This window comes from Oncorhynchus nerka, linkage group LG13, assembly GCF_034236695.1.
Source record: "Oncorhynchus nerka isolate Pitt River linkage group LG13, Oner_Uvic_2.0, whole genome shotgun sequence".
Classification (NCBI taxonomy): Eukaryota; Metazoa; Chordata; class Actinopteri; order Salmoniformes; family Salmonidae; genus Oncorhynchus; species Oncorhynchus nerka.
The window spans coordinates 65,795,689-65,819,224 of NC_088408.1; the positions used below are offsets into that span (position 1 = coordinate 65,795,689).

The 23,536-nt window shown below is 43.0% G+C and overlaps 1 protein-coding gene across 2 annotated transcripts; it reads right to left on the minus strand.

Annotated features, from left to right (window-relative positions):
• Positions 1-5,664: 5,664 nt before the first annotated feature.
• LOC115139905 (stromelysin-3-like) lies at positions 5,665-19,330 on the minus strand. Of its 2 annotated transcripts, none has more exons than XM_029677763.2 (8): positions 19,067-19,330; positions 13,456-13,718; positions 10,410-10,553; positions 10,160-10,293; positions 9,763-10,004; positions 9,402-9,606; positions 8,817-9,077; positions 5,665-7,383 (listed from the first exon to the last, which is right to left on the minus strand). In XM_029677763.2, exons 1-8 carry the CDS (start codon positions 19,175-19,177, stop codon positions 7,259-7,261), a joined length of 1,485 nt encoding a protein of 494 aa, XP_029533623.2. In that variant the 5' UTR covers positions 19,178-19,330; the 3' UTR covers positions 5,665-7,258. The 2 variants fall into 2 exon arrangements, with proteins under 2 accessions (XP_029533623.2, XP_029533624.2); XM_029677764.2 differs by lacking the exon at positions 19,067-19,330 and adding an exon at positions 17,441-17,783.
• Between the last annotated feature and the right edge of the window lie 4,206 nt (positions 19,331-23,536).

Sequence of the window (23,536 nt, forward strand, 5' to 3'; positions counted from 1 at the left end):
TACTCAATCATTTCAATCGTTGTTTTGGTGTAATTTAGTTCAATCAGATGAGACGATGGCTCCTTCCTTGGCAGATGTGATAGTAATGCTCACCCCTGGTATAAACGGATCAACAGTTTGATACCCTCATACAGCATACACAATAAATTACAGTAATTGAAGAATATTCACAGGAAAACATCTATGATGAACATTGGCTACAGTATATTATCCCTGGGATTTCCCTACTCCATTGAAGTTGAATTTGCAATGATTCAGTTAAGGGTTAGGGGTTAAGGGTAGAGACGTCCCAAGGATCCGTATCCAGGGGGGACCCTGAGAGAGCGTTTGTTTGAAATTGAAAAGTGTCGCGGTAGCTTCTGATAAAGAATAACATGGGATCCCGAGGGGTTCGTGCTGATTGTACAAAGATTGTGACAGCCGGTTAAATGCCGTCCCTTGAGAAGGCAAGAACAAGATGTATGTCAGGAGAAGTGCAGTATTATCATAAGGAGACATATACTTGGAATACGGAGGAGGAATGGAGGGCAAAAGAGAGGCAGAGGAGGTCTAAGAAAGAGAGGGAGGAAGATGGTGAGCTTGAGTCGGTTAAAAAATGGTAGAAAAAAGGGAGATGGTTTGTTGAAGAAGAACGGTAGAAACTGTAAGCAGAGTGAGCTGAAGACAGGAGGAGAAATGGAAGTGAATGAGGGCGAAGTATTGGAGGTGGCAGGTGTGATGAAGTTCTCAGAGCCCGAGAACTGCACATTTTCCTGAGTTTTCCCCGCATTCCCAGCATAAGGCGCTTGTAGATTCAGGCGCAGCTGGGAACTTTATTGACAGATCACTTGCCCATAGTTTAGGGATCCCTATTGTTCCAGTGGATATGCCCTTCCCAGTTCACGCCCTAGATAGTCAACCATTAAGGTCTTGGCTAATTAGGGAGGCCACAGCTCCACTGGGCATGGTGACGCAGGAGGGTCACAAGGAGAGAATCAGTCTCTTCCTTATTGATTCTCCTGTGTTTCCCGTGGTGCTGGGCCTACCCTGATTGGCCTGTCATGACCCCACTATTTCGTGGCAACAGAGGGCTCTCACGGGGTGGTCACGAAAGTGCTCGGGTAGGTGTTTAGGGGTTTCCGTCGGTGCGACTACAGTGGAAAGTCCAGACCAGGTCTCCACCGTGCACATCCCCTCTGAATATGACGATTTGGCTATCGCCTTCTGTAAAAAGAAGGCAACTCAATTACCACCTCATCGACGGGGGGATTGTGCCATAAATCTCCTAGTAGACGCAGCACTTCCCAGGAGTCAAGTGTATCCCCTGTCGCAAGAGGAGACGGCGGCTATGGAAACATATGTCTCCGAATCCCTGGGGCAGGGGTACATTCGGCCCTCCACTTCACCTGCCTCTTCAAGTTCAGTTTTTGCGAAGAAGAAGAATGGAGGTCTGCGCCCATGTATTGACTATCGAGGCATCAACCAGATCACGGTGAGGTACAGTTACCCACTACCTCTCATAGCCAGTGCGATTGAGTGAATGCACGGGGCGCACTTCTTCACAATATTGGATCTCAGGAGCACTTACAACCTGGTGCGTATCCGGGAGGGAGATGAGTGGAAGACTTTCAGTACCACCTCAGGGCACTATGAGTACCTCGTCATGCCATACGGGTTGATGTATGCTCCATCAGTCTTCCAGGCCTTTGTAGACAAGATTATCCGGGACCTGCACGGGCAGGGTGTAGTGGTGTATATTGATGACATCCTGATATTCTCCGCTACACGCGCCGAGCATGTGTCCCTGGTGCGCAGGGTGCTTGGTCGACTGTTGGAGCATGACCTGTACGTTAAGGCCTAGGGTACCGCATTTCCACTTCAGGGGTGGAGATGGAGAGTAACAGCATTTTAGCCGTGCGTAATTGGCCGACTCCCACCACGGTAAAGGAAGTGTAGCGTTTTCTAGGGTTTGCCAACTAATACCAGAGGTTTATCTGGGGCTTTGGTCAGGTAGCGGCTCCCATTACCTCACTGCTGAAGGCGGGACCGGTGTGGTTGCAGTGGTCGGCTGAGGCGGACAAGTCCTGACAAGTTCTTCTAAGTCCTGTCATCTCATCCCTTTGCCCTTTGCCCTACGTCCCTATAGACTGCAGAGGCCTTGTTTACCCACGTCTTCCGGCACTACGGGGTGCGTGAGGATATAGTGTCTGCTCAGTTCACGTCGAGGGTCTGGAGGGTGTTCATGGAACGTCTGGGGGTCTCGGTTAGCCTTAACTCAGGTTTTCACCCCGAGAGTAATGGGCAGGCGGAGAGAGTTAACCAGGATGTGGGTAGGTTTCTGAGGTCCTATTGCCAGGACCGGCCGGGGGAGTGGGCAGCGTTCGTGCCCTGGGCAGAGATGGCCCAGAACTCACTCCGCCACTCCTCCACTAACCTCTCCCCTTTCCAGTGTGTATTGGGGTATCAGCCGGTTCTGGCTCCTTGGCATCAGAGTCAGACCGAGTGCGGTGGACGACTGGTTCCGGCGCGCGTAGGAAACATGGGACGCCACCCATGTTCACCTTCAGCGCGCCGTGCTGCGCCACAAAGTTGGCGCAGACCGTCACCACAGTGAGGCCCCGGTCTGGCTCTCGACCCGAAACCTGCCCCTCCGCCTGCCCTGACGGAAGCTGGGTCCGTGGTTTATGGGGCCATTTAAAGTCCTGAGGAGAGTAAACAAGGTTTGTTACAGGTTACAGCCGCCCCCCGATTACAGCATTAAGCCCTCGTTCCATGTGTCTCTCCTCAGGCCGGTGGTGGCTGGCCCGCTCCAGGAGTCTGAGGTGCGGGAGGTTACTCCACCCCCTCTGGACATCGAGGGGGCACCGGCATACTCTGTTCGTTCCATACTGGAATCGAGACGTCGGGCCAGGGGCCTTCAGTACCTCGTGGACTGGGAGGGGTATGGTCCGGAGGAGAGATGCTGGGTTCCGGTGGAGGATGTGTTGGATCCTTCAATGCTGCGAGAGTTCCACCGCCTCCATCCGGATCACCCTGCGCCTCGTCCTCCGGGCCCCGAGGCTGGTGTCGACGCACAGCTGGAGCCGCGCTTCAAGAGGTGGGGTACTGTCACGACTTCGGCCGAAGTTGATGCCGCTCCTTGTTCGGGTGGTGTTCGGCGGTCGACATCACTGGTCTTCTAGCCATCGACGATCCATTTGTCATTTTCCATTTGTTTTGTCTCGTTTTTCCACACACCTGGTTTTCATTTCCCAATTACTGGTCATGTATTTAACCCTCTGTTTCCCCCATGTCTTTGTGTGTGATTGTTATTTGTTCAGGTCGGTATGATCCGGCTGGTTTGTACCGGGTGCTGTTTATCACCCATGTTTTGTGGCAACCGTTCTTTTTGCACTTTGTAAATGGTTTACTTTGTGCTGTCGAGTAAAGTGCGTTGTTTCACTCATCTCTGCTCATCTCTGCTCTACTGCGCCTGACTTTCTACACCAGCTACACCCACCAGCCTGACAATAAGCCTAGGTAAAAGGCAATTATCTTACTTGTCTATTATTATAATGTTACATGCCTCATGCTTAACAATTATTTTACCATTTTGTCCAAGACAACATTTCTTTCCCCTTTCATTTAATGGCATGACCCCATTGGACATTATGTCACACTGAATGACAATACACAACAGGCAGTCAAATTTTACTGTTTTAACATAGTGACACTTTCGGAAGTTTCTTACCACTGTAAAAATGCTTCTAAACATCAGTTCTGAACATCAGTAATGGATCATCATGAAATAATTTGAAGTGTACTTATTGCAATTACAGGGACTCGAAAGTCCTGCATAGTTACTTTTCATCACTTCCTCCCGAAATCGGGAGTGGATCATTTGCTTGCCTGCTGCCTTCCTTGGATGTGGTAGCCATTTCTCAGGCTCCCTCTCCTGAATCGAACCCCGATTCCTTGTTTCCAGTGGTAACCATGGTAGGCACAGAAACTACCATAAAAAGTTGATAGGTCAGGCATTCGAATGAGACTACAGGGCCACAAAGGGTCACCAAAAGCGCCCAGGGCACCCGACAGCACTCCGTATGGGTTTTGGGTCTGATAAATGCACCTGTCCCCAAAGATCAGAACTTGTTTGCATATCTTAGCACTAGAATTGCCAGTAATCCAAGTAACATTGGAGTGATAAATGGAACAATAACTGATTTAATGAACCATTCACCGTTTCAATGTACCGGCCATGTGTAATTGCTTAATCTTTGGGACAAGAATATCAACCACGTAGGGGGGTCTCCAAAAGAGGCACGGCTGATGGGGGCCCTCCCAGGGTGGATCACGTATGCCAAACTGGTAGGACAGACAGAGGGACCAATGTGATTGATGGTCTAATGCAGGGAGTGAGAACCAGGAATGGGAGCACCGCAGCCAGCCCCCAATATCTGCCTGCACCATCCCTAGGGCCAAGTAAATTAACAAGACCCTCCCCAGAGGGCAGAGACAGACCCAGAGGTTGCTAGAGCAATGTTCACCTGCTAAAAGTGTGAAACCATGCATGGGAGAATGAATACATAAATATTGCATTCAAAATAACTTAAATTAATCAAAATTGCAACAGGATACAAAAAGGTCTAACGCGAATACGTCTTAAAAGGTAATTATAGAAGTTTATTAAAACTTCTTCGGGATCAGTGTCCCTTCCACGGGATGGTTGACCTAACGTAGTCTAATGTGGTTAGCATAAGGTTGTAAGTAACAAGAACATTTCCCAGGACATAAACATATCTGATATTGGCAGCAAGCTTAAATTCTTGTTAATCTAACAGCACTGTCCAATTTACAGTAGCTATTACAGTGAAATAATATCATCCTATTGTTTGAGGAGAGTGCACAATTAGGAATATAAAAATATAAAATATATAATATAAAAAACATTATTTTGTACCATCATCTTTGAAATGCACCAGCCCAGGTGTACATTTTGGCCACTTGATAGCAGTAGTGTATGTGCAAAGTTTTAGACTGATCCAATGAACCATTGTATTTCTGTTTAAAAAAATGTATCAAGACTGCCCAAATATGCCTAATTAGTTTATTAATAGGTTAATGGGATGTACCATATTCATATCACACCAAGGGAAAAAAGGCCCAGCCAATCAGAATGAGTTTTTGCCCACAAAAGTTCTTTATTACAGACAGAAATACTCCTCAGCACCCAGCATCCACCAACTCCCCCTCCCTCAGACAATCCCGCAGGTGAAGAAGCCAGATATGGAGGTCCTAGGCTTGCGTGGTTACACGTTGTGGTCTGCGGTTGTGAGGCCGGTTGGACGTACTGCCAAATTCTCTAAAACAACATTGCAGTCAGCATACCAATTGCAAAACTTGAGACATCTGTGTCATTGCACATTTTAGAGGGTACCTGAATAATGTATAATGCAGTTTAATCAGCTTATTGATATGCCACACCTTTCAGGTGGATGGATTATCTTGGCAAAGAAAAAATGCTCACTAACAGGGATGTAAACAAATTTGTGCACAACATTTTTGAGAAATAAGCTTTTTGTGCGTATGGAACATTTCTGGGATCTTTAAGTACAACTCATGAAACATGGGACACTTTACATGTTTAATTTCATATTCATCCATCTATCTATTTATCTATCTGATTCATAAAAATGGACAATGTACTCAGGCTGAAATATTTTATTTGTACCAAAACACAGTACAGAATTCATATATTTGTATTTACATAGTAAATGTGACATTTGAGTAGAAAAACATGTTAATATATAATTAGAACCGATATAATGGCTCTTTTAATTAAAGATCAATTATGTCCTGAAATACTTCTGAGCTCTATAGTCAACACTCGAAATGTTAGAAGAGACAGACTAAAAACAAGTTATCCACCAGGCTGCAGCTATTGGCTGTCAAACACAAAATATCACAAATACATACACTACCGGTCAAAAGTTTTAGAACACCTACTCTTTATTTTTACTATTTTGTACATGGTAGAATAATAGTGAAGACATCAAAACTATGAAATAACATATATGGAATCATGTAGTAACCAAAAAAGTGTTAAACAAATCTAAATATATATTTATGATGTGGAAACTCCTTCAAGACTGTTGGAAAATAATTCCAGGTGAAGCTGGTTGAGAGAATGCCAAGAGTGTGCAAAGTTGTCATCAAGGCAAAGAGTGGCTATTTGAAGAATCTCAAATATAAAATATATTTTGATTTGTTTAACACTTTTTTGGTTACTACATGATTCTATTCAGTATGTGCTATTTCATGGTTTTGATGTCTACACTATTATTCTACAATGTAGAAAATAGTCTAAATAAATAAAAACCCTTGAATGAGTAGGTGTTCTAAAACTTTAGACCGGTAGTGTATTTTACAGTAAAGCAGATATATCAGTGTCCTGCACTGACAAACTGCAGTCATCCAAAAAGTAACTTATCCTCATGGCTTAGATTCACATAATGCAGCACCAAGTTCACCCCATCCCTTTGCACTGACTGAGAGCACCATGGATGGAACATTATTGAATTAAGTATATTAATCTTAGAGAGAAATTAAATGTGACGAGATAATGTACTTGATGTCATACATATAAGACTGTGAGTAAGTGTTCATAACATTTGAGAACAAAAGGTGTCCCTGATTGTCAGTGATTAACAGATTTAGCACCTTAATTGCAGTGCTTTAGACATATTTCCCTTTAAGAATAAAGCAAACATGTTTATGCCGCAACATCTCTGGAGTAAATTATACATCATAATATAGTTAAAAAGAACCTCTTGCAATTGGTTGGTACTGGACTGTAGATGGCACGTTACTGTCAGTCCATGGTCTTGAACAATGCAACTTCTGACCATAGAACCGAACCCAGTAACAAATAAATACAAGTACATAGCTGAACATGAAGTCCAAACTCTGAGGAAACATTTGAATTTGTGTTTCCCTGAGAAGAAAAAAAGGATCTAGTCCATTCAAAGTGTTAAGATCATGATTAAACAAAAACATATTTGAGGAAGAACACACATTTTTTGGAACTCACTCAAGTAAAATAAATAAAGTCTCTTTCTAAATCGTTTGTTTCTTCAACATTTGGAAGAAGATGAAGAAGCCTCTGTCGATGCAGTGGTCTTGTTCCCAGAAAATGCACAACATTACAATGTTGTATTTGAAGACCATCAGTACGAGAGCATAGTTGTACTAAACCTGGACTTTGGTTTGATCTTGAGACAGCGGCATCACTTAATACTGATTATTCATGCAATTTTAGGCAGCCAAAGAAGTCCATTCCAATATAGCGAGGATACCCCTGTAGTAAATTCATCTCCACAGGATCAAACTTCCAGTACTGCCTCCCTCGGATAAAGTGGGCATAGCCTGTCAATAAATTTTAAAAAATCTATTAGCTCCTTACACTCGTGGGAATTTGGCCTATAAGGACTGGGCTACATTTAAATGTTTCTTCCAGAAAACATCTGCATAACCATGGTAGCAATTAAAAGAGAACAGTTTGGAGATGATGGAAAAATGATTAGACTATAAAGGTGAGGACACAACAGTTCACTTGACACAAGACTGAATCCAAACATTACCCTGATTTTGAATGATTTTCTGTGCATTTTACATTTACTGTACTATTCGCTGCATTTATTGCTAAAGAAATCTGAAAATATCCTGGATACATTCAGTAACATGCTAAGAATATTCCTGAAAATGTGGGGTAGGTGAAATATAAGACAAAAAAAATGATAAGGGTTTGAGTGAGAGGACTAATTGGTGTCTCCAAGTGGAGACAGTTCCCAAGTAATGTACTTTTATGACTCAAAGAAGAGTCTTCAACTTATTTTATCTCTCCTACCTGTGCCGTTGAGGAACTAGAGCAAGCACACTTGTATTTGTTTTGTTTGGATCACAGCCCTGCATCCCCGCCTTTCCATAATTACTGTTGTTGTTTACGCAATACAAAAACGGTCCATTATACATGACAATCTAGGTCAGGTGGGCATAATTTGAAAGTTGGTTCTATTGCCAACATCACTAGCTAAATTATCAAGTACGATCTTACAGTGTTAGACTTTCACAAGGCAGTTCAGAGAAACGGATAGTAATTTTGGTGATCATAGAATGGAGTCATGAGTGCATTCAGATGAGTGGTCCACAGCTCATTTTCTACACAATAGAGAAACACAGAAACACATTCTGTTCTGAACAACTCAGGGTATGACGCCATGTCATCTTGTAACTGTACATCAAAAATAGTGATGTTTGCACACTCAACATCCCAACAGCCACTTGTCAATATTCCAAAATTCTAAATCTTGTTGCAAGCACGTAAGTTCAGAATTCCAACTGTATATTACATGAGTGTTATGATATGGAAATGTGAAGTGCACATTTGGACTCACAGGGGTTTGGCTTGCTTGTATAACATCCAAGTGGTATTTATTATAATCCTCAACGTCTCATCTTTCAAAATACACAGAGCACTAAAGTTGCACAATTAGCGGGAGGGATGGATATCGTGCGGTGCTCAAGTTCAGAGCGGCTGTCGGTCAAAACCCATACAGCTCTGTGAAGCAGAGACCCTGGGCTCTGACATCATGTATAGCATGTTACAGTACAGGCACTGCGTTCCAATTAAGGTGCTTATCCTTAGCAGAATCTGCTATTTTCAACCCGTGTACGTACGGGTCTGAGTGAAAAGGACTACTCAATACAATCCAATAATTATTCCATCATCGAACATTTCAGTGTAGGACTCACCTCAAAACTGAAAGCTGATTGGGTGATTCATTCATAAGATATATTACCGTGTTGGTCCTTGAAGGCTGCGTCTACATCACTGGGGATGCCGCTCCAGTCCTGCATGTTGCGAGGGTAGACAGAGTGGACGCGGTTCTCCTTGGGGCTGAACCTCCAGTAGCTGCCTGACTTGAAGAAGTAGGTGTTGTAACTGCTGTCCTGGCCCCAGAGCAGGGCTGCCTGGATGTGGGAGACTGACAGGCCGAGCCTCCGCACAGGTTCTGGCCCTGTGATCTGTCTCTCTGCATCAAACACCCAGTAGCTTTGACCTTTGAGAGAGAGAGAGAGAGAACTTCATACAGTTGATGCCACTGCTGTGGCCCTGCAAAGATCTGGGCTTTCATAGTTTACATAACTATTGGCTTTTCAACACTCTTGTCACTCTTGACATGCCCTACTTAAGGTTGCTGAATTTGGTCTTGGACGAACACTTTTCTGGGTAACCAAAAAAGGCATAACGCTATAATGCAGTCATTTTACTGCTTGTCTGCCTACATGTATATATTTACCTGTCTGTTTTCAACTTGGGGATTATCTATACTCATAAGACATGACTAACCACAGCACAGACAGCCAACATCTCTGTCACACACCTTGAAAGAACCAGATACTCCCTGATTGGTCTTCAAAGGCAGCATCAATGCTCTCTGGAATCCCCCTCCAATGGCGGGACGCCAGCGCGGGGTAGCCCGCCTCCAGCTGCCCCTCCCGAATGCGCCACACATAGCGTGACTTAAAGAAAAACAGCTCCCCGCGGATCATAGACACAGCATCAAAGTCTGTCTGGCAGACGTCAGGCTGGAGACAGAAAGAGGATCAATAGTGCATCTCCATACTGTCATATTATGTGTATACTTGTGTGGCTAGTATCTTAGTTGTATTTGATGTCTTATGTTATTATTATCTGCCTGTGTAGCACCTCAAAACATATGAATGGCAAGATGTAACACTCACGATACTACTAATGATCTCATTGGTCTCTGTGGTGATTTGTGGCGGTGGTGATAGTGGAGATGGGGGCGGGATATGTGGACGATGGCCGTACAGGTATTGGATCCCCAGCTTGTCATCCTCGCTCAGCTCCAGGGGATAGGAGAAGCTGTAATAAGGGGACATCACTGCACCCGGTTCCCGGGAGTGCTGCAGGCCCAGAACATGCCCAAACTCATGAGCAGCCACTTGGAGGAGGTCTGTGCCTGCAGTGGAATCAGGGAGAGGGTCACACCTACGGGGATACACAGTACAACCACATAGCTGATAACTACTTCCTGGCTGTACTAATTTTACATAGAGCTCTATGTAAATCAACTCTTCATAATTCTTGCATGTTCCCTGCCAAGCAAACACTCACCCATGTAGTTGCCAAGGGTCCATGCTTCATCATAGTCAAAATGGATGTCGCCCTCCCTGTGGGTCTGGGGGAAGAAGGCATGGGCTAGAATGCCCCCAGGCCCGTCAAAGGGCAGGTTATCTCCATGCCAGTACCTACAGTAGAGCTCCATATCAGGAAAGGGACTTAGTAACTCAGTAACTTGAAATCGAACATTTGAATACACATACTGTACTGACATTTGAATACACTTACTGTACCACATTCATACCTGGTGAAGTCGATGACAATGTCAGCCTTTCCACTGCTGACCTCAGTGAAGGTGAGGGGTGTGACCTCACTCCACACTCTCAGTGCTTCCTGCAGGACACGCCGCACCTTGTCCTCACTCATCTGCCAGGGGAAGCGAACCACTCTGGGGAAGGAAGAGATATAGATATATACATCAGAGACTGTAAACTCCACACACCATCATCTGTAGAAACACATCATAGACCACCAGCCTTGTTACATATCTATAACCTCCCTCTCATCAGTCAATCACGTATAAATAAACATTTTTTAAAAACTGCCCCGTCGCAGACATCGACGTCTTGCTCCCAGACAAATTAAACAACTTCTTTGCTCGCTTTGAGGATAATCAGTGCCACTGACACCGCCCGCTACCAAACTAGTGGGCTCTCCTTCTCCATGGCCAATGTGAGTAAAACATTTAAACGTGTTAACCCTCTCAAGGTTCCTGGCCCAGACGGCATCCCTAGCCGCGTCCTCAGAGCATGTGCCGACCAGCTGACTGGTGTGTTTACGGACATATTCAATCAATCCCTATCCCAGTCTGTTGTCCTCATATGCTTCAAGATGGCCACCATTGTTCCTGTTCCCAAGAAAGCTAAGGTAATTGAACTAAATGACTATCGCCCCGTTGCACTCACTTCTGTCATCATGAAGTGCTTTCAGAGACTAGTCAAGGATCATATCCCCTCCAACCTACCTGATACCCTAGACCCACTCCAATTTGCTTACCGCCCCAATAGGTCCACTGACGATGCAATCGCCATCACACTGCCCTAACCCATCTGGACAAGAGGAATATCTATGTACGAATGCTGTTAATTGACTACAGCTCAGCATTTAACACCATAGTACACTCCAAACTCGTCATTAAGCTCGAGACCCTGGGTCTCAACCCCGCCCTGTGCAATTGGGTCCTGGACTTTCTGACTGGCCGCCCCCAGGTGGTGAAGGTAGGAAACAACATCTCCACCCCACTGATCCTCAACACTGGGGCCCCACAAGGTGCGTTCTCAGCCCTCTTCTGTACTCCCTGTTCACCCATGACTGCGTGGCCATGCACGCCTCCAACTCAATTATCAAGTTTGCAGACGACACTACAGTGGTATGCTTGATTACCAACAACGACGAGACGGCCTACAGGGAGGAGGTGAGGGCCCTCGGAGTGTGGTGTCAGGAAAATAACCTCTCACTCAACATCAACAAAACAAAGGAAATGTTTGTTGACTTCAGGAAACAGCAGAGGGAGCACCCCCCCCCATCCATATCGACGGGACAGTAGTGGAAAAGGTGGAAAGTTTTAAGTTCCTCGGTGTACACATCACGGAAAAACTGAAACGCAACAGCGCCTCTTCAACCTCAGGAGGCTGAAGAAGTTTGGCTTGTCATCTAAAACACTCACAAACTTTTACGGAAGCACAATCGAGAGCATCCTGTCGGGCTGTATCACCACCTGGTACGGCAACTGCACCGCCCACAACCACAAGGCTCTCTAGAGGGTAGTGTGGTCTGCACAACGCATCACCGGGGGCAAGCTATCTGCCCTCCAGAACATCTACAACACCTGATGTCACAGGAAGGCCAAAAAGATGATCAAGGACAACAACCACCCGAGCCACTGCCTGTTCACTCCGCTGTCATCCAGAAGGTGAGGTCAGCACAGGTGCATCAAAGCTGGGACCGAGAGACTGAAAAACAGCTTCTATCTCAAGGCCATCAGACTGTTAAACAGCCATCACTAACATAGAGAGGCTGCTGCCAACATACAGACTCAAATCTCTGGCCACTTAAATAAATGGACTTAATAAAGGTATCACTCGTCACTTTAAATAACACCACTTTAATCATGTTTACATACCCTACATTAAACATCTCATAGAGTATACTGTATTCTTTACCATCTATTACATCTTGCCTATGCAGCACGGCCTTCGCTCATCCATATGTTTATATGTACATATTCTTATTCATCCCTTTAAATTTGTCTGTATAATGTAGTTGTTGTGAATTTGTTAAGATTACTTGTTAGATATTACTGCATGGTAGGAACTAGAAGCACAAGCATTTCGCTACACTCGCATTAACATCTGCTAACCATGTGTATGTGACCAATACAATTTGATTTGATTTGATATCTAACCATCAAATCAACAGAGGTGTGCTGTTACATAGACCTGCAGGCTCTGTAAGATAATTGTGTATAACAGTCCTCTTCCTTCACCTTTACATGAGCTGTCTCAGGTAAAACCACCCAGGATGACTATTACATTAAAACAAAGAAACTCTTTAGAGAGCTTATGTCAAAAATTACAATTAAATTAGGGAATCATCTAAGAAGTTTATTCATATCAAATGCATGCCTAAGTGGACTATCCAAACTAAAGCCCTTGGCAAACCCAGTGATTCCACTGTCCTAAGTATGAGGGCTCCCAATGTAACACTGCCATGACACAGGCGAGCCCTACTCCTATCCCTGGGCACATTGAGACAACTGTATTGCTCAACTCCAGCAGTCTCATTTGCCCATCATGGCTTGCCCTCTACTCCTCTCTCCGAGTGGCTCTTTAGATACCATGCATTATGATAAAGAACAGCCACAATGAGAGGAACCAAAGGACACAGACAGAGAGACAGCATTCAGCCGACAGAGGGCCCAGCCCAGACACTCCATGCCGTGAGTCTCCGGAGGAGGAGGCAAAGAAATAACATCATAGGTTCCTCCTTTTCAGAGACACACTTTGTTTTTGAGGCAAACGTGATGAGAGTGCACCTCCTGCTTGCCTTGTTGAGTTAGAATATAAGAGCTATGACCAAAACAGGGGACTTACAAAATAAACAAATGATGGATAGAGTAACACTGGATTCTGGGCATACTGTACCTTTATAACCAGTTGTACTGGCAACTATCCACCAAGACATGTCATATATAAAATGATATTTCCTTGGTTGGGTCCACGTCCATCTCTAAATGCATACGCGCCGTTCAACAGTGTGGTTATACTATGATAATAATAATATCTCCTTACTTGTAGGTGAGGTCAGTCTTCTCCAAGCGCCCCCCGAACAGGACAAAGCGTTTCTGCCTGTGTTTCCCCCTGTAGAGGACATCTTTCAGCATGGGGTAGTCAGGGACGCCACAGCGGGAGCGGTTAGACACCTCAGTGCTGTTAGTTACCAGGGCTGCTCTTATAGGGTCTCCTCTGGTCAAGGCTGTGTCTTTGAGTGTGTCCTGAGGATGGGCTCTTCCTTTCTTCTTCAGGTTGTGGAGATCAGACCTCTGGAGCCATCCCTTTGAAAAAGCAGGAACATGAGCAACATTTATTAGAAATGTTTTTTTGTTGTTGGTAGAAATATGTATCCAAATGCATTACTTTTTATTATAATCCATGCATACATTGACATTGGAGCGGCAGGTAGCCTAGTGGTTAGAGCGTTGGACTAGTAACCGAAAGGTTGCAAGATTGAATCCCCGAGCTGACAAGGTAAAAATCTGTCATTCTGCCCATGAACAAGGCAGTTAACCCACTGTTCCTAGGCCGTCATTGAAAATAAGAATTTGTTCATAACTGACTTGCCTAGTTAAATAACGGTAAAATATCAAATAAAAACATTGCCTAAACATGATTGCCTGTAAATGTTTCTGAAGGTGGGAGTATGAGAGGTCAAAAACAACTGAAAATCTTGTGGGCTTGGAGCTTACTGTACTGTCAGTTATCATTACACATAGGAACTAGTACAGTAAATATCCCCCTGCAGAACCCAGAGGAAATGGCTCTGCTCATTAACTCATACCTCGAGCGTAAATGACAAAAAGGAGGAATTCTGTCAGGCACAGCGTCTCCATGGCTTTTTGAAATTGTACAATTGCAGGCCGTTTACAGCTCCTGCAGCATTGCAATTCAGGAGCCATTGTGGTGAATTCAGGATCAAAAAGGGGTTTACAGTACATTTCCTCTGACACTGCTACTGTAAAACACATTCAATTCCCTAACACACTAAGAACATGAGATGGTAGTGTACTGAGTGTCTTCTAAATGAAGAACAGATACCAGATAATCATTCTGTCATTGGGTTAAGATACCATGTTGCTGAAATGACCACCCTCCCTCTGGTAGCTAACTTCTGCTCTGTGAGGCAATAGTGTTGTGGAGTTGTGAGGTGACCGATAGCTGCAAAAATGTGTTGTGCATTTTTGTGGTGGAAAATGTGGCACCGGTGTAGATTGATGTACCCTGAAAACATTTAGATATGGAGCCACCACAGATTTGGCCACTGTGGGCGTGGAAAGATTTTTCAAAATGGGCACCAACAGTAAAACCTTTTGGGAATTCAGAAGGACTGTTTCAAGATAAAGGCTCCATATTTGGCACAGGGGTAGATTTATGAACACTGAATACATTTAGCTATGGATCCATCCCAGATTTGGCCCCTGGAGGGCATGGCAGCCATTTTACAAAATGGCTACTGTCAGTAATACAATGTTAGAGTTTTGGAGGACTTTATTTGAGATAAACACACCAAGTTTGACACAGACGTATATTCATGTACCCTGAAACAATTTAAAAACTAAGCCCGCACAGATTTGACCTCTGGGGGTCGTGGCAGTCAACTTATGAAATGGATGCAGATGGGAATACAATTTACATTTCAGAAGGCCTATTTTGAGATTTACACACCAAATTTGGCACAGAGGTAGATTGAGGTATGCTGAAAAGATTAAGATATGGAGCCACAATAATTTTACTAAAAGGCTGCAGACTGTGCCACTATTTTACAAACCTTTAATCTACAAAAGGTAATTGCATATACTAAGTCCTATTTCTGGGCTTTACTTCTTGCTCTGGATATCCTCAAAACCAAAATGTTTAACAGTCACACACAGCATATTACAACATGTACAGAAGGAAACACAGCAGTCATGTAGGTCTTTTTTTTAAAAATTAGTGTAGCGGAGATGAGGTAGAATGCGTGAGGTACTGAATTCAGCTTAAAATCACCCTAGACCAAGCACAGAATATTTATTTTGGTTCTGACATTTGGTTCTGGAGGTGGAGACTGGGGTTCACATCCTGCCAGGTACATAAGCATGTAAACAAATGTCTACTAAAGCTACTTTGCGATGCCCATATCAGAAGCAAATTCAGATGGCTGCCTTGGCCCCTTTGGGCCAAATCTGTTGTGGCTCCATATATATATCTTGTCAGGGTACATAAATCTACCTCTGTGCCAAATTTGGTGTGTTTACAAAATAAATTGTTTAGAATTGTAACATTGTATTACCAACAGTGGCCATTTTGTAAGATGGCCACCACGGCCCACAGGGGACAAATCTGTGGTGGCTCCATATCTTAATCTTTTCAGGCTACACAAATCTACCTCTGTGTCAAATGTGGTGTGCTTGCCTCAATATAGTCCTTCTGAATATTGAAATAGTATTACCCTATGCGGCCATTTAGAAAAATGGCTGCCACTCCCCCCCATGGGCCAAATCTGGGGTGGCTTCATATCTAAATATTTTCAGGGTCTATAAATCTACCTATGTGCAAAATGTTGTGCTTTTATCACAAAATGTGCATAGCTGCCCCACTATAACAGGAACAATGCCCAGCAGGATTTGTGGAATGTGCTCCAGACCTCAAAACGAGAGGGCCTTACCCTGAGTTATGTGCCCCTAAACAAGGGGAGGAACACTATGCAGAACTCTCAGTCTTTCACCTGCATTTCACTTTGTAGAGTTTGCAAACTGGAATTCAACTCAATATATGGATGTTAGGGTTGCTCTCTAATCTAGTTTGGTGATAAGACATATATATACCCAACAGCATGCGAAAGGAAGTGTGGGTTATCTACAGTACGTTGTAAATCATAGCTAACAGGCAGTAGACGTGTGCACTCAACATGTTTCAAAGAGAGAAACGAGAAGAGAAATGAGTGTTGTTGACAAGTTATCCCCCCTCATCAATCAAATGAACCAGTCTAGCCCCTGAGGTGAGAGAAAGCACAGCTCCTCCCCTCAGATTCCCAACAGGGTAAAGGTAAAAGTTCACTTCCATGGTGTCACGGGTTGAACCGGAAACTTTGTCTTTATTTACATTTACAGCATGTATGGTGTTCTGTGTGTATACCCATTGAGGCTGGACACATATGTAATTATGTACATATGTAGTGTATACCCAGTACACAGTGGTGTTGTGCTTTCACTGCTTTGGCTGCCACTCAGTCAGTCCATCATCTTCTGTTCTGCTGACTATGCAAATAGCCCATTTTTGAAGTAGTACACCCCGAAAGTGGGTGATTCAGGCTTTTTTATCATTGTGTATGTGAACCAACGTGTTTTAGGAGGGGGATTCATTACATGTATGGACACGTCTAGCTTCTGGTAACAGTGATGACAAGATCTCTGAGCCAATGCAGTGGAGTGGATCTGGCAGAGTGGTATTCAAAAAGCACAACTCAACATGTCTGTACAAGGCGCCTCTGAAAAGTTTCTCTATCTATACTAAAGCCCTGACATTATAACATGTGGACATTCTGTCAGATTTCACTATGTCTTGTAAGAACTTAGAAGGAGGATACTAAAACCCGTTCCTATTAGAACAATACTAGATGGTATTTTCTGCAAACTGAGAAACTTGGTAAGCATTCTGGAGTGAATCTAGTTATGAAGATAGAGGCTGGTCTTCTTGAGTGAATGTTTACATGCGAAATCAGATGTGGTCTGGATTTGGAGAGTGCATATATACAGCTGAGCAAATAAAGACAAATATTTCACTATAACAGGAAAGAGGGTTAAACCCATGAGGTGAGAGAACGATGCACCACTATCAACACATGCCTTGGTATCTGCCTCCTTATCCTCCTTAATCCAATACATCAGCCCCAATCAGTAACACCAGGCAATGGAAGATATATTACAAATTCCCTGGGTACTTACTGTGCTCGCTTATCTTTCCTGGCAAACAAACTTCCTCGTGCTGAGCTGAGAATCAAAGGGAATGATGCGACTCTCACCTTGCATGAACTGATCGTATTCATTTTCTCATTTTTTTATGGTCCTCAGGAACCCTCCTCTGTTTTGCAGATGCTTTACAGAAACCAATCGCCTTTCAAGAGGGAGGGCTTTTCAAAGCGTTCTAACTTGGCATTTCATTGGAGCCTTCCAGTGATGTGGAGCTGCTGTAGCCTAATTCAACAGGTGGATGCTATTTAACTGAGGCTAGTAATCTCTCTGGTCTCACGGTGTCTAGCAGTGTGAGAGGACAGAACTAATGGCGCAAAACAAGAAGAAAAACCAAGGGACGTGGGTTTTATTCACAAAGAGATATCCAAACAGTGAGCCCATCGTGTTCTCTTCCCTCCATTTTCCCTGAGAGAGCAAGCAGGCACTGTGTTTCCTGACCCAGATGCCACATACAGAGAAACGTGTCTGTGCTTGTATAATCACCCACTCTTTTGTCAACAATGGGAAACAAATTGACAAGACTACATATTTTCAGTTCAGTTACCAACTAGACATCAACTTAATTTCATTGAAATGATGTGGAAACAACACTGATTCAAACAGTGTGTGCCCAGTGGGATAACATTGATTTACTATTTGTATGTGTTGCCATCGCAGGTGCAAGTCATTTCAGTAAAAGGAAGAGAGTAGAAACTAAACTAACAATTTTTCCTCCATTCCATTGAGGAGACGTTTACCATACTTCGTCCTTTATACAGTAGGCTACCTCAAACATTCTCAAATTGATGTCACATTTATTTTTTCAGTTTTCATCTTAAAGTACCTGATAATCTCTGTAATTGAGGCAGTAGGCTAATATTGCAAGTTATCAGCAATATCTCTTTATCCTCTCATTCATGGGGTTGTTGACAAAATGTATTTATAGCCCAGTTATTATAATTCCCTGCCTTGCAGAGACAAGAACTCAATTACATTCTCTATTGATCACATGCCCAGGACTTTCAGTTGTGCCATGGTAGCCAAGGTTGAAAATAAAATCCTTCTTATTGTCAGTGTCAATGTTGTGGCAGCGGCTTTGTGGAATTTCTAAATGAAACATTTCTTCGACTTAGTCCCATCCTGGGATGGTTATGTATTCGACTGAGACATCTTTTTGTTTAGGATTAATGATCCAGTGTTTAAATGTTATGTTGTGATTTACTCCTGTCATGTATTGATCATCATTGAAAGATATGACACTTTGTCCACTGGGCAGGCGCATCATCTTAGCACTAAGTATTGACATAGATCCCTTCTAATACATTATTTGTTTGCCCGATTGGTTTTAAACATTTAGCAGGTTGGTATCTGTCAACCAGGGTTCAGCACAATCATAACTGCAAGCAAACGGTAGTGTAGGTTTCGCACACTGATCATTCGGGAATAAAAAAAGAAGGAAAAAAATATCCCCCTGCAGTGAAAATCTGAACTGGAAAACTGAGAATAGCAACTAAGCAAACTTTTCTGCACTCTCATGTGTGCATGATTTGAAATAGCAGGTGATTTTGAAATGCACGGATAGTGGTTAACTTGCAATACCGATGAAACTTCCAGTAATTACTATCAAGTTCATTTTGACTGTTGAGAGATATTATCAAACAAAGAAAATGTATAAAACTCAAGTATACTGCACTCACCGGCGCCGCTTGGTACCTGCTTCCTTCTGGCACTGGCGAACAATGCATGCTTCGGAGGCACTGCAGCGTAAAGACGCAGGGTAGAAGGATAGAAGTCAGCATCATCATCATCTTCTTCTTCTGGACCCGTGGACGCAGAGTGCACCAGCAGTAATCTTCTCTGCTCTCTCTAATGCCAAAGAGTGACTGCGCAGCGTCTTGGGGACTCTTATATAGGTTCTGATTCTTTGTTCTCTTGCTTCAAATACAAATGTTATAGCCTCGAGTGATACCACCCGCTACCACGTGACATTTAACCCATTTTGTGCTGCGCTAACATTGATTCAAAACACATGATCTACCTGCAATAACCAGAATAGGAAACGAATGTATTTTGTCTTTTGGAAAACATATGTGAAACTCAAATTTAATTTATTCTTCAACAATAAATATTTTAAAATTGCTATTGACGTTTGTTATTTATATTTGGTTCGATATTCATTGGCCAAGGTTGAGCTATTCGCGCAGGCAACTGATAATGGCACATATAGGCTACACCCATTTCGTTTGCAGCAAGCTGTGTAATTGTTTCCATATAACATATAACTATTTGTGTTTTTGATGTGAAAATAATGCGTCACAAGAACCCTCTTTCCCCAAACGTTGCCATAGGACTGGTGCCCATCTCCAAGTGGGCACCAGTCCCACCAGCCACAAAAAAGCTGCAACACCCGCAGCAAGGCATTCCCTGAAACTCCATTTAAGTTAATTTCAGTAATTGTGGGCATTAAATAACAGAATTGAGGAATTGAACATTGCCAGTCTATTTAATTACTGACAGACGTTACGTTAGGTACAGGGAAAATGCCATAATAAATCCCGTTTGCCTGAAAGAGAATCACAAACCACAGAAAGATATTATAGAGGTGTGTGTGTGTATGTATGTGTGAATGATTTAGAAATTGCGGTAACACTCTTATGTAGATGTCATAACCAGCCATAAAATAATTCCATGGTAGGTTTCCAGGGTTTTTACAGTCGTATGTAGGTGTCATAACCAGCCATAAAATAACGCAATATATGTCACAACAGGTCTAAATATATGTGTCATGACAGTGTTATGACTATATTATAACAGGTTGTGACAAGTTACGTCAGCTGTTATGACATATTATGACATGGTTATGACTGTGTCATAACGTGTTACGACGCTGGGTGTCAAGTAAAGTGTTCGCGAAAGTACTGACTAACTAAAGCTTTTCAAGGACTGAGAGGCTTGAGTGGACATTCGACAAGAACATGACCTTCTAGGGAATATATTTCCAAGAATCCAGTGCTGTGCCCACCATAGCAGCGGGAAGTAGTTTGGGTGGGGATGCTGCGATTCTTTTTTGCAGATGTGTGGGGGGTGCAACAAATTGTCCAGAGCTGAAGATATATATCCGTCCCTAATACAGGACTAGTAAAGGCCCAGTGTACTACTTCTTTGAAAAATCTTTAAACTCCATGTTTTTAAGTGTTTACCAGCATTTGTAACTTGAGTGTGATAATTATCTGTGCAAAACAATTAATCTGCTAAAACTTGTAGAATATAAAAAATACTTGCTTGATATATGCTTTCCAGTTTCTTGAAATACTTTGGAACTTATTTCTATGTGAAAACTGAAAGGATCTATTCATTCCTTCTCAGTAGATGCTCTTACCCAGAGGAATTTACAGTAGTGAGTGCATATATTTTCAAACTATCTCGTACTGGTCTCTGTTGGGAATTGAACCCACGACCCTAGTATTGTAAGTGTCATGCTCTACCAACTAAGCCACATCATATCATCACAAACTACTTGATGTCTCAGTTTACTCAATTACAGCCAATGTACAATACAGAACATTTCCATTAAGTGGTTTGTATTTTGCACAAAAAGTGGTTGTATTCCATGTTACTTGATCAAGAAAAATATTGAATTGGATGTGGATGTTTTGTGTCTTTGCCCGTAACTTTGCACCTTTAGATGTAAATGTTTGACGACAGGGTTTTGTTCTTACTGGATTATTTTAGAATGACAATAGCAGAGAAAGTGACAGGGCGAGATACTGTTCTTAATTATACAACTACCTTTTTTTGCCAAAGCGGAGATGTTGAAGAAAAAGTTTTGCCTGCCCTACAGCCGTCTATATTTGTTTTATTATTAGGATTTTTGAAGTGGTGCAACAGCACCCTCAGCACCCTTACTTCCTGTGGCTTTGGTGCCCACCCTTACGTCCTGTGGCTTTGGTGCCCACCCTTACTTCCTGTGGCTTTGGTGCCCACCCTTACTTCCTGTGGCTTTGGTGCCCACCCTTACTTCCTGTGGCTTTGGTGCCCACCCTTACTTCCTGTGGCTTTGGTGCCCACCCTTACTTCCTGTGGCTTTGGTGCCCACCCTACTTATTGCTTACAGTTTATAACCCTGTCACTACAAGGTAACTCTCATGAACCAGGGCCAGAGTGGCTGATGAACACTGAACTCAGCGTCCCTCTCACCCACCTCATCTCTCCTACCTTATTTGGCCCCCTATTGGTCAGACAGATAAATTATGAGGTGAATACCTTTGTGCAGATGAAGTAATCTTAAAGACTAGTGCAAACATGATGCTCCATTACAGCACATAAAATACCCTTAGTTGTTGTTGTTGTAGTGTTTTGCCCTTGAACCCTAAAACAAAGCTGTTTCCAATGTATTATGAATCGAAGCTACTCTATGTCTGTTTATCAGTTGCACAGATTATATCATGTTGAAGATTATATAATGTTGAATGGGACTGATTTCCTTTGTTGTTGCCAATGATTTTGACTCTGCACATTTGTCTCTGAACTGTGTGCAGCAATGCTCTCTAGTGAGATCATTCTCTGAGTGGGGGTGAAATGGCTATTAAAGCTTGGCTGCATTAGGCCTCTCTGCCTCAGTCTGTCTCAAATGGCAGACCCCGGCGTGATGTCTTCGGGCCCTTGTATTCCCTTTATCAACAAAGGGTTTCCTCTCACCTGTGAGCAACACTGGGACAATCACATTGCTCTTTACAGAGAGGGACAGCTATACATCCTATATATATACTGTGTATATATATCTCCCTGAAAATAACCTGTCAGGAATTGTCAATTCCAACAACCAATGTGTGGTTGTCCAGCAACCAGCCCTAAGAAACACATTTTCACATGTTCAGTTATGTTATGGTTGGTGTCAGTACCCTTTGTTAAAACAAAGACCATGTGTCATCTTAAATGCAAACCAGACCATGGATTATATGGGCCTGATTCAGATTTAGGAAATGAAAACTTTCCTACGCACTTCTCAGTAGCTGGTATTCAGACTTAACTTATAAAGGTGTGTAATGGGCTTTGCAGACGTGGTTCCCTTGTGCACTCCAAATAAATGTAATTATACCGCTGGAAACCCTCCCACTTGTTTGCCAAAAGATTTTCTCACGGAATTTTCAGTCAATAGGGTTTTCAATACATTTATCGTAAGCCATCCCTTTAAATACAGTGTACCTTTTAGTTATAATTTTTTTCGACAGACTAAATAGAATATATTGGGGTTCAGAATATTAGGGATCAATGAAAGAAAGCCATCTAAATATATGTATATTTGTCTCTGTTTCAGCACCAATCGGTAGATTTAAAAATAGTCTGATCTTGTAGGTTATTTAGTATTTATGAATCATAAAAAACAGGTTTGGAGAGCCTTTATGCATGAAAGAAAGTAAACAGTGGTTTGATTCATTCTGAAAATTGCCACATTGTCACGCCTTGGTCAGTTTTCGTTATAATATTTGGTCAGGCCAGGGTGTGACATGGGTTTATTTGTTGTGTTTCGCATTGGGGTTCTATAGGAATTGGGATTGCGGCTGAGTAGGGGTGTAGTTTAGGTTTGGCTGCCTGAGGCGGTTCTCAATCAGAGTCAGGTGATTCTCGTTGTCTCTGATTGGGAACCATATTTAGGTAGCCGGGGTTTCACTGTGTAGTTTGTGGGTGATTGTTCCTGTCCTTAGTGTCGTTGTTCCTGGAGCTGTATTTAGTTGACAAGTATAGGCTGTTTTCGTTACGTTTATTGTTTTTGTAGTGTTTGTGTTATTTCGTGTTTACGTTTGTTTGAATAAACATGGATCGCAATCTACACGCTGCGTTTTGGTCCGACTCTCCTTCACCACACCTAGAAAGCCGTTACACACATTCAGTTCTTTAACTGAATGGTCATGTTGGAAAACTAGTGTACATAGAATGATAATAGGGAGAATAGTGTACAACAGTAGGCTGTACCCTCCTCTATTGCCTGCACTAACCATGAAACTGTGTGATGACACGGCCAAGTATTGCGCCATGCGTCAAGTTCAAGCTGTTAAGAATTGGTCTGCACTCCGCTCCATAATGATTTAAATATATTTAAAAATATATATTATCAACTGTTACTAATGATCCTCATCAACAACCACATGGCTGTGACAGTGTTTACA

Excerpts from the sequence above, each read along its gene's own strand:
- LOC115139905 (XM_029677763.2), bottom strand. The coding sequence starts at position 19,177 with ATGATGATGATGCTGACTTCTATCCTTCTACCCTGCGTCTTTACGCTG. Across the intron at positions 10,005-10,159 it reads GACCCTTGGCAACTACATGG|GCACAGACCTCCTCCAAGTG; the intron begins GTGAGTGTTTGC and ends ATTCCACTGCAG. Across the intron at positions 9,607-9,762 it reads ATGAGATCATTAGTAGTATC|CCTGACGTCTGCCAGACAGA; the intron begins GTGAGTGTTACA and ends TTCTGTCTCCAG.